Consider the following 11,516-nt stretch of genomic DNA (forward strand, 5'->3'; position numbering starts at 1 on the left):
GGCGCAGCAGTTCGTGCAGCGGTTGTAGCAGCGAAGATAAATTGGGATTGAAGCGCCCGTAGTAGTTCAACAGTCCTAAGAAGGATCGCAGCTGGCTGACTTTTTGGGGCGCAGGTGCGTCCATGATTGCTGCTACTTTGGATGGTGCCCTGTGTAGCCCATCTGCACTAATTACATGCCCCAGATATTCCACTGATGGTCGGAAGAAGTCACATTTCTCCTTACGGCCTCTCAAGCCGTAGTCCCTCAGTCTTTGGAGGGTAGCATCCAAATTGCGCAGATGTTCGTCCTTGTTAGATCCGGTGCACAAGATATCGTCGAGGTAGCACTTTTCCCCTGGCAATCCGCTGAGGATCTGATCCATCGCTTGCTGAAAAAGTGCCGGGGCTGAGGTGATGCCAAAAGGCAGTCTGCAGTATCTAAAAAGTCCCATATGTGTATTGATGGTCAACATTTCACGTGACTGTTCATCCACATTCATTTGTAGGTAAGCCTGATTCAGATCTATCTTGCTGAATTTTTTACCCCCACTCAGCCCAGAAAACAAGTCATCAATTAGGGGAAGGGGATATTGCTCTGCTAATAACACAGGATTAAGCGTTACCTTAAAGTCTCCACATGTCCGAATTCCCCCGTCTTTTTTTGGTACTGAAACGATGGGCGTGGCCCATTCACTGATCGTCACAAGCTCCAAAACGCCATTCTTGACCAGGGCATCCAGGTCTGCTTCCACCTTGGTTCGGATTGCATATGGCACTGGTCTAGCTTTCATGAACACAGGCTTGGAGTCAGCTTTGACATGTAACTTCACAGTTCTATCCTTCATGCTGCCTAATTCTTCACGGAAAACCTCTGCATTTTTCTCCAGTATCTCCTGTAAGGGAGTGAGACTGTGTGACAGCTTCCATACCACCTGCAAGTCAAGACGAATTTCACGTAGCCATGCGCGTCCCATTATAGCAGGATGATTCCCCTTGGTCACATAGACTGGAAGCTTTTTTGTTTGTCCATTGTAGATGACAGTCACATCTGTCATCCCTTCCATGTGCACCCAGTGTCCGGTATATGCTTTAAACACAGTGTCTGATGGCCTCAGTGGAAGGTGCCCAAAATACACAACAAGTAGCTGTCCCACCCAGGCCTTCTTTGGTTTAAAACAAGGGACGAAATTCCTAAGCTGTGGTGAAGCCTGCATGGTGCTGGTATGTAAAACATATTCTTGCATTGAGAAAAAGGGTTTGAAATTGGTCTTTAGTGTAAATTAGATATTTTTAAATCCTTCCACATTCAGTCGGTCCACGATTGTCTGCCAGGCTTTTCCTCTGTTTAATTACAGCTGCCGTATTCCTTTTTTGCGTATTATATGCTTCACCTCCTCATATATTTGATTGGTTGCTGATCAGCGGGTGAGAAATATGCTGCGCGTGGCGTCTTCTCCATTTCCACATCAGTCAATCTGTGATTGATACCGTGGTCTACTTCAGAAAGCCGTGGATGCGCACTTATCCCCGCTATGTGCACCTGGATCGACTTGGCGCCTCCTTCTCAGCGCGACTCGGGCAAACGTGCAACGAATTAAGCCACGACAAGCAGGTCACACTAAGTCAAGCGGCGCTTAACACTTACTCTTTATTCTACTTTTGTGCAATACCCCCCTGGAAAACGCCTAATGATACTCATCCATAGTGGATCATTGTAAACATCAAAAACATACTTTCTGTAGTATTCTATAGTAGTATTACTACCTATAAAACTAATTTTACTAGCAATACTATAATTTCTATTGCTATTAATACTACTTCAACTACTGATATCACTACAAATATTACTATGACTAACAGTATTAGTATGTAAGCTGATTATACTAGTACTACTACTAACACTATTACTTTTAGTTTTTCTACTGCGTTAAATTTAAAACTTCTACAGCTAAAACCACTGGTATCACAATTACAACTATAGCTAATTCTACTATATTTACTACAAAAAAACTTTTTTAAATACTTGGCTTTTATTTCCGTATTTTTTCCAATTCTTTCAATTTAATTTCAGCTTGTCCTACTTCTATTATTTCAGCAATGTTTAGAATAATTTCAGCTTGTTTCATTTCTGTACTTGATTTTCAACCTTTTTTGAGCCGCGGCACATTTTTTACACTTACAAAATTCTGGGGCACACCACCAACCAAAATGACACTCTAACACAGTACATACAACACATATAGTTAATAATATAGTTTCTAAATGTATTTATACTCACTTAGTGTGAAGCCTGGGCCTGTTTTGATGAACACAAAATGGATATCCTGGCAGGAATGGTAGAAAGACACACACGAAGCTCTTCCTCAACACCTCTCAGTCTCTGTTTTTCGTTTTTATCGCAGTCAAGCTTGAGAAGCTCAGCTCACATATATATGTGGTTGAAAACAGGAGCAATGTCAAAATAGATTTGTTGGCCAGATCGGAAAACTCCTTGGCAACAGGAAGATCAGCAAAGTTTAGCTTTAAACCACGATCTTGTTTCAGTTCAATGAGTTCCTCTTGCTCCTTTAAAGTCATGTCCTTTCCAGCAACGGATGCTGAGCTGTATGGGTCCCTAACCCAGTCAAGGCATTCAAAAGTGCTTTATCCGTACCGGATACTCGTTTCAGCCGAGTATCCGGCTCAACTCTACGCACGCTCCTGATCTTGAATCTACTGTAGAATCGATTGCTCTACCTTAGTGTCCCGGGTGTTGGTGTCTCACGGCTGAATTCTTTTGCGGCTGAATATTTTAACAGTGATTTTTTGCAGTATTTTAATGTTGAAAAACATTCAGATACTTTATTTCAACGCATAAATATTCAGTGCTAGAAATTCAATCGCCTTTTTATTTCCACCCCCGATGACACAGATTTACTTCCATAGGGGCGAGTCACATCCGGGTATTATGACCGTTCTCGGCTAGATGCAAACTTTAGAATTAGAACAGCACTCGGGCTGCGACTGAGTCCACGAGAACAAAAGTCCACACAAGAACGCATATTGAGAAAAGGCCAAAGTTCTGTTTATAAGTGCTTTATTCAAATGTTTTAATGGAATGGCGTTAATGTGCGAAAAGCACATTAAATTATTACATATTAAATTTAGTTTGCACTTCATTTTGTTATTCTTTTTAATAGTAACAGTATTGTTGTGGTTTAAATCAGTGTTTCTCAACTGGTGGGTCCCGACCCACTAGTGGGTCGCGGACCCGTTTGTAGTGGGTCGCGGGCCTTTGCATGGAAAAATTTAAAAAATGTTTTTAATTTATTTTGAAGGGACAGCGGAGTGTCGGTTTTTTTCGGCTCGTCCGTCCATGTTTTCAGTCAGCGCGGCAATTAGAACGCGAAGGCCCCCCCCTTGACGATTTGGGTCGCGGCTTGTCATTAAGGGGTGATGGGTGGGTCCCGGAGCCAGACAAGTTGAGAACCACTGGTTTAAATATCATACATTCCTGATTGTGCACACTCCGGGACAGTAGATGGCGGCATGCACATACATGTCCGTTTGTACTCCTCTAATAACCTAACAACAAGAAGAAGAACTTAAGAAAAAGAAGAAGAAGAAGTAGAAGAAGAAGAATAAAAAGAATCCCAACGCAATCATTTCACTAAGCAACACGCCCGCGAAGGTTGAACTCTCATTAACATAAGGTGGTTAGGTTTAAAATGAGGAAAGGGGGCATGGAGCAGCGGGCCACGGAGCTGCGGGGCACGGAGCAGCGGGCTCAAGCGGTGGTCACGGTTCGACTGGTCCGGTCCTTCGAGCACAGGAACTTTAGACCACTAGTTTTTCACGGAGTCAGTTTGGACGGAACGGTGCAGGACTTTGTTCAGCTTGTCAGAGAAGGTAAGTGAACAGAACGACAGGCTACATCCTATCATGATGTAGCACAAGGTATTATGACGTAATGGTAAACCCTTTCAGATATAGCAACGAGACCAGGACTTCCCCCGCCTTTCAAGACGTTCGCTTATGGTACGTATGCCGGTGTTACACCCCCACTGTTTTTACACCTACTGGTTTCCCGAGTGACACAGAGTGCGAAAAGTGTTCGGTGGAAGGTGGCGATGGTCGGTGGTAGGTTCCTCCGGTGGTCGGCGGAAGGATCCTTTTTAGTAGCGTTTAGTTTAGTCCCTCATGCAAATTACATGTAAATGAGTATCTTACGACCATGGGTTTGCCCTAAGTGTTATTTTTTCAAACTTTATTGAGAATGTAGCACAACACATCGACTTGCAAGTAACGCAGCGTCTTGAATAAAGTGAAGTACGTCTGAATGCGAGGCTTTAGAAATCAATACAAAGTTCGGTAAAGTTAGCAAGATATTCACAGATTCAGACTTCGCGTTTCAATAGCTCGTCAGCGAAACGACGTTAAAACACAAACGACACCTCTCCGTAGTGAGGTCGACAACCAACTACACCCCGTAATAACCTTCATTTTACCAAAACAGACCGCTCAGCGAGCTAGACGAATCATTTTGTTTTTAAAATGCGGTCGCTTTCGAGGCGAATGCACAGAGACCGTCTGCCAAGTACAATCCTTAAAAAAAGTGTTCTGGATAGTACCACCGCCAAAATCATGACATACGTCCATGAGCTTGTACTTGTTGTACTACACTCTTTACTTTGTTTAGAGGTGGCTTTTAAGTATTTTCTAAGAATATTTTTGAATATTTATTGCAGATACCGTTCAATAGCCCCACTGACATGAATGGTAGAACTACCAAAATCATGGCATATGTCCTTGTACTTGTTGTACTACACCTGTTACTTTGTTTGAAACATGCTTCTGAGTAATTTCGAAGTATAAAACTCAATATTTATGGCAAATAATGTCATGGACAATAGCACCACCAGAACCAGGCTATCAATAGCTTTTTTGATTAGAATTATATTGAGTATAATACAAATGAACATTCTATTGCAGTGTAGCTTCATTAAACTTTGTTCAACAACCAGGATCACTCAATACCATTTGCTTTTCATAAAACAGCTTATTGGTTATGGAGCAGTTTTATGAATGAATATAAAGACTCTGACACACATCTTCCGTCCATCCATCTTCAAACCACTTATCCTATACTCCGGGGGGCTGGAGTCTATCCCAGCCAACTTCGGGTGAGAGACTGGGTACACCTTGGATCGGTCAGGAAACGTTTATTGCCATTATATGTTAGACCAGTGGTTCTTAACCTGGGTTCAATCGAACCCGAGGGGTTCGGTGAGTCAGTCTCAGGGGTTCGGCGGAGGTCAAGACACACACCCGACTCATATGATTCGTGATGACACGCCCCGCTTGGCCATCATTGGCTGTAGGTGATCACGCAAAATCGCTTTGCCCATCTGTGCTGCAGGGAATTTGGCACGCTCAGTAGTCGAATTGTGACTGTCGTGATGGTACGTTGTGTGATTTCTTTCTTAATATTTGAATCCCTTCATACTAACTATGTCGAGCAAAAAAAGAGAGTGGTCGGACGAATATGTACAATATGGATTCACATGTATAACCGCCAAGACAATTTCCATGTATATCTAACAGTTAAATCTTATTTTAACTAAAGGTTTCCTGAAAACACTTAATTTATTTATCCCCAAGTAGATACAATGTGAAACTTGCTCAAGATGGTTTTACACGCAGTGCCCTGGAATGACATCAGTCGAAATACCAAGCAAAGCCACCCCTTGGTGTTGTTTGTTGTCTAATCTTTAGAAAGGCAGACTCGCGCTCAAGTTTTAAGAAAAAAGTCAGGCACAAAAACATGAAAAAATTTGTTCTGCAAAATATATGCAACTGAAACAAACATTTGTTTTTATAGCGTAACTTTTTAAATTGCTAAGACCTGTTTAAAGTCATAAAAATGTTGTTCAAGCATAAATATATGTTTATATTGTTATGTATTATTTTATATTGTTATGTATTATTTCATTGAATTAAATTCATTCGAGTGAATAAGTTCCAATGGGTCGTAAGATACTCATTTACATGTAATTTGCATGAGGGACTAAACGCTACTAAAAAAGGATCCTTCCGCCGACCACCGGAGGAACCTACCATCGCCACCTTCCACCGACCACTTTTCGCACCCGGTGCTACTGGGTTTCCCTACGTGTGCCTGTTTGTATTTACCCAACAGCAGCAGATGTCTCTGCGTCTGTTTCCTGATTTGTCACACATTCACACGTATTGCTGAAAATCTACCAAACTCATTACAACTCCATTGCAGCGTTTGCCGACCTCTGCTCAGTAGAAATTTATTTCGAAAAGCTATAGGAAAAAAAAAAGCTGCCAGGGATGTTTTGGCAATACTGGTACACAACGTGTCATCCATCACATATGGATACGTATGTACAGCACTCAGGGCTATAGACTCAAACATTTGCCCGCGAGCGCCACCTAGAGGGCCGCAAAAAACTTGTACCTGGGGACCACACAGGGTTGCGGTTGAAATATTTCTTTAGAAAAATAATGTCTTGTGAGAGCCAATTAGCGTTCATGCTCCGCTCGTCATCACCGTCCTTCTGCTACAGCTTGAATACCCTTTATGAAACAGCCGCTCTCCGGAGACACACAGGCAGCTGAAAGTGAACGCCTGTAATTTAGTTTGTGTTTAACCGAGAGACACTGGCACCAACCGACACAACGGATCATCAAACTGGCTTCTGGTTAGCCTGAAGCAGCACTGGAAGCGGTGATCATCCAGACGAACTTCCCGGAGAAGTCGGTGAAATTCAGGCTGTGTGCGGAGACGGATGATGTCATGAACCCAATCACAACACCATTTGTGGCGCAGAAGTTTGTGAAATTCCACAACAAATAAAGAGCAGAAATAGTGGTGGATAGTGAAATTTATTATAACTGTCTTTACGGAGATAAGGAACGGAGATAAGCCACGCCTCCTTCCATGCGCACATATAGCGGGACGCGAATGAAGCGAACTAACTACTACTAGTTGGGCGAGAAGGTGATCAGATACATGCTCTTCATCTGATTCTGGAATTTTTTTTTTTTTTAGATACATTGAAGATTATCCACCAAGCACATGGAGCAAAGGTGTGTGTGTGTGTGTGTGTGTGTGTGTGTGTGTGTGTGTGTGTGTGTGTGTGTGTGTGTGTGTGTGTGTGTGTGTGTGTGTGTGTGTGTGTCGTTTAGAACTGTACAACAAGAAGGTAATCTTCGCAAATTACAGCTCTGTACAATAAGAAAAAGCTACCCTGCTTAGATAGGTACCAAATGTTCTGCCAGGGCGTCTGGTGAGTCTGTTAACATACAGTCATCCATAATGTCTGATGTTATCCGTAAAGACGGTACAAAATTCTACCTTCAGGCCAAGCACATCTGGTGACTACTGGATCTGTCCGTGGAACACAACTGACATACCTTTTTGTAAATGCCATTTCATGGTTCATTCTGCATACTAATTTCATAGTTGGCTGGGCTACTAGGAATTCAAAGATGATGAGAAATAATATAGGTATGTTACAGTAATTCTATTGTCTTTTGAAAACCCATGCTGTCATTCAAGTGTAAACCTTTTTCTTGCAGACTAACGAGTTGGTGATGAGTTTGGATGATGATGAAAATCTCATTCTGCAAGATAACCTCACCCTTAAAGCTGCTGGCGTTGGTAAGAGTTTGTCATTGCTGTTTATTGAGCATTTTGAAGTTATGCCTACTTTGTTTAGGGAACACCTGATCCTAAAATGAATTTTCAGTCATGCAGATTGTAATGTATAAACAGTGAAGAAAATAATTATCTGAACCTGAAACAACAAAGATTTTCCACTGACAAAGAAATAAACAGTGTATAATTGTAATGGTGGGTTTTTGTTAACACGGCTCAGTGTTTGAGGGCTTTCTGGAAAACATTTTGAGCCCCCTGTTCTGAGTCCGCATTGGATGCTGACTTTTCCCGAGGGAATTACCCACAAGTCATTGGGAACATAAAAACGTAAGAAAAGGTAAACAAAGGACTCCACATGGGTGTTCAGATTATAATATTAAAATGTATACTCAAAGATTAAACATAAAAAAACACTATTTACAAATGTATTCTTCAAATATTTAATCTTGTCATTCAAGCTTATCAGCCTAGAGCGGTGTGGCCTCCCGTGACGTCACAAAACGTATATGGGAATTCAAGCAAATATCATACGAACATATTGCACACAAATGTATAACAAAACCTTAGTGTAACATACTTCACTGGCGGCATACATCCAAGAGGGGAATGAGAACACCATTACATTTATTCGTGAGTAAATTCTATGCGAAGTCAATGCAGACGTGACTGGTCGCGGAGGAAGAACATTTTCAACTAGCAATTTTCATTTTCTACTCTTGGTAATCTTCATTGATTTCTTGTAGCGTCGTCCTCGTATAGGAATGATAATGTTTGTGTCTTTTGTTGAAGACTTTAAGGTACTCGTTCTTCCACCTTGTCCAGAATTTAGGCTAAAATAGGCCTAACAACGTCTCTGTAATTAACTATCTGAAAAATCCCAATGGGGATGTCACAGCGCCCCGCCCTCACCCTTCCACCGTTGTCACATTATTTACACCATATGAGTGCAGGAATGTGGAAAAGTGTGTCGACAGGTTTGATTAGACCTTTTTTTTTCCGAATGTCAACTTTATTTTATTAAGATTCGTTTGTTTTTTGTTTTTTTCAGCAAATGAAACCGAAGTGGCCTTCTTCAGGAAAGAGGACTACAGTCTCTATAAAGCAAATCCCAAAACTGCTTGGTGATCACAGTATTTTACTAATAATGTGTGGTTGTTTTTTAAAACCAAAGTATATTGTCCACCAGACTGGTATGCATTTAAATTTAAATTATGTCCTTTTGTTTCTGGCTGTTGTGGGAATTTACAGTAATTTTCAATATTAAAAAAAATGTATTTAACAGATTGAGTGTTGCTCTTTAAACATTGCTTATAAATAACTGAATATAATGCCCACTACTATACTTGAAAACCTTTAATTGCAACCATTTTGGCTCATTCAGTAGAGTTTTACCAAAGACATAAACACAATTGAAGAGACTTCTATGAAAGTAAATCTGTGTCATCAGGTTTTGAAAGAAAAAGGTGATTGAATTTATAGCACTGAATAATGTATCTGAATGTTTTTAAATGTTAAAAAAGTCAACCACAGATAATTCAACGTTAAAATATTCAACCGCAAAAAATTCAAGCACAACATCCGGGACCTCAAGGAAGAGCAATCGATTCTGGATTCAAGATCAGGAGCGTGGGTCAAGCAAAAGGAGCGGGCACCCAATACAACTTTGGCTTGTCGGCAGCATGGTGACCGGATTTTAGCCATGTCCAATAATAATGGAGCTTTAACTCTTCTTTATGCCATCAGTTTGGTTTGTGTCTGTAAGATTCCGTAATAGACAGCTGATATTTGTACATTAACAGACTATTGGACATGAACTAAGCGGAGGTTAAATGAGACTGTACAGCCGGTCAGAATACGCCTCTTCTAGTTTTTAATTAATTTAATGATGCTGAGATCCTTCGACAAGCTATTAGGAGTGATTGGCAGAGTTTTGAAACCAGGGACGTGCTTGAAGAGCGCACATGAGCCGCTGTAGCGTAGTGGGAAGGTCGGCAGCGGCTTTAGCCGAGCATGCAGACTCGTAACCCCGACGACATGCAGGAATAACCGCAGTAGCGCCGAGTTCGGAAAGTGGTCGGTGGAAGGATTTTCAGAGAGGCACAACTCGATCTCAGTTGGGAATTAAATGGCATGCAAAGTCCATGTAACGTTAAATGAGTATCTTCATGACCATGGGTAAACTTTATTGACTGACGATTGCCACTCGGTTACTACTGACTTGCCAATGAGATGCTACAGTCCTGATGACCGACTGACTACCACCACAGACTTGCCTTTGCATGCGAGTGTCACAAGGAGGATCTCTGCCTTGCTGCCTGTGTGAGTGAGGCGCTCCAACTGGCTGACCAGATCACCAACATGGAGCTATAATACCTGACTTAAACGGCAAACCTCAGCAAAGAACTGCCTGAATACAGACAGCATATTACATACAGCACCAGTGAAAAAATACACTCAACCACTGCTACACTGTAATAAAGGATGCATACCGCTCTCACCCCCGTGTAGTTTTTGGATTCCCTGATCACGTTGTGGTTCATCTTATCCAAATCTATAGGCATGAATTCATATCTGCATCGCCTGTCAAACTGACCAAGGTTCAGCTAGAATTACAGTCCTGCTTTTACTTTATTGATTGGAGGGTTGTTGAGGCGGCTACTACAGACCTGGGCCCCGTTCCTCGTACGTGGCTAACGGAGTTAGCCGGATAATTTTCAGGATAAGATGACGAAGCAGGTAATTTGAGCCAGATGGATTAGTCTGCCACTCCCCCGTAAAAATGACAGCTCTCTTCCTCATTGATAAAGAAGCGATATCAGCCGGATTAACGTTTTATAGGGAGACAGTTCTCCGACATAACAAAGACCTGTTAGGACATCACGACGACGTCCAGTACGAGCGCTATCATTGCTGAAGACAGGAACCATTTATTTAGATTTTCTCGAGCCGTAACTTTACATGGTGAACACCACACGCTGTAGCCAAGCATCCACTGTCCCGCAGACTGTCTGACACTGTCTCATACTGTACATGTCTGTACAGTCTTGCAATGCAGAGAACATCTGGAATGTCGCTGCGTGGTATGCTCTTTGTAAAGTTCTGTTTGTTTATTTAGCTCTTAATAAACTTCTGAATGTTACATTCACTGCTTGAATTGATGTCCGATTATGAATAATATATACTGATCCGCCCATACACAGATTCACACACATAAAGTTCTAGTTCTATACGGTTATCTACACTTACATTGTATACATGAGGTGATATATCCTAACTATTCATTCGTATCAATTAGACTCTTGGCGTGTTTTCATTTAGTTACAATGGCAAATAGGGAAGCACGACAGAAAATAAGAAAACACAACAACAAGTAGGGAAACACAACGACAAATGGGAAAACACAACGACAAATAAGTGAACACAATGACAAATGGGAAAACACAACGACAAATAAGTGAACACAATGACATTAACTTCTTACGGAAAGGGTAGGGCCTTTCTATCGAGGGCAGACCCTGATTGGTCAGACGGACTGACTGTCTTTTAAGGAAGTAGATATGAAAAACATAAATACGTCGGTCGTGTGAGGCAAAAGCATCGAGTTTTAGGGGGTGCCAGGCTGCAGCCTCGCGAAAAAAGTATCAATGCACATGTTAGAAAGTGTTTCCCGATCCGCCCGCCAAAAAACAGTTGTCTTGGTTCACCCTGTAATTCAGAGGAGTCCTGGATTAGCGTCGTCATGTCGTCTTTCATACCGGTACGGTGGTTTACCAGCAGGGTGGACAACTGTTGCATTGTGACAGGCTCGGCGGCGCTCTCAAGGGCGGAGTGGATTCCTTTACCTGGGGAAAGATCTGGGTCTGCCGCCA

General features: G+C 41.9%; 1 protein-coding gene across 1 annotated transcript; it reads left to right on the forward strand.

The window, feature by feature from the left end:
- Positions 1 to 3,437: 3,437 nt before the first annotated feature.
- Positions 3,438 to 10,786, forward strand: c10h2orf76 (chromosome 10 C2orf76 homolog). Its single transcript, XM_037457562.2, has 5 exons — positions 3,438 to 3,869; positions 3,948 to 3,998; positions 7,039 to 7,076; positions 7,569 to 7,650; positions 8,696 to 10,786. Exons 1-5 carry the CDS (start codon positions 3,689 to 3,691, stop codon positions 8,770 to 8,772), a joined length of 429 nt encoding a protein of 142 aa, XP_037313459.1. The 5' UTR covers positions 3,438 to 3,688; the 3' UTR covers positions 8,773 to 10,786.
- The last annotated feature ends 730 nt before the right edge of the window (positions 10,787 to 11,516 follow it).

Source organism: Pungitius pungitius, chromosome 10, assembly GCF_949316345.1.
Source record: "Pungitius pungitius chromosome 10, fPunPun2.1, whole genome shotgun sequence".
Taxonomy (NCBI): domain Eukaryota; kingdom Metazoa; phylum Chordata; class Actinopteri; order Perciformes; family Gasterosteidae; genus Pungitius; species Pungitius pungitius.

What these genes read in the sequence shown, in the direction of transcription:
- c10h2orf76 (XM_037457562.2), top strand. Translation starts at nt 3,689, where the DNA reads ATGAGGAAAGGGGGCATGGAGCAGCGGGCCACGGAGCTGCGGGGCACG. An exon ending in ACCAAGCACATGGAGCAAAG is followed by an intron (nt 7,077 to 7,568) that starts GTGTGTGTGTGT and finishes TTTTTCTTGCAG; the next exon opens with ACTAACGAGTTGGTGATGAG. An exon ending in CCTTAAAGCTGCTGGCGTTG is followed by an intron (nt 7,651 to 8,695) that starts GTAAGAGTTTGT and finishes TGTTTTTTTCAG; the next exon opens with CAAATGAAACCGAAGTGGCC.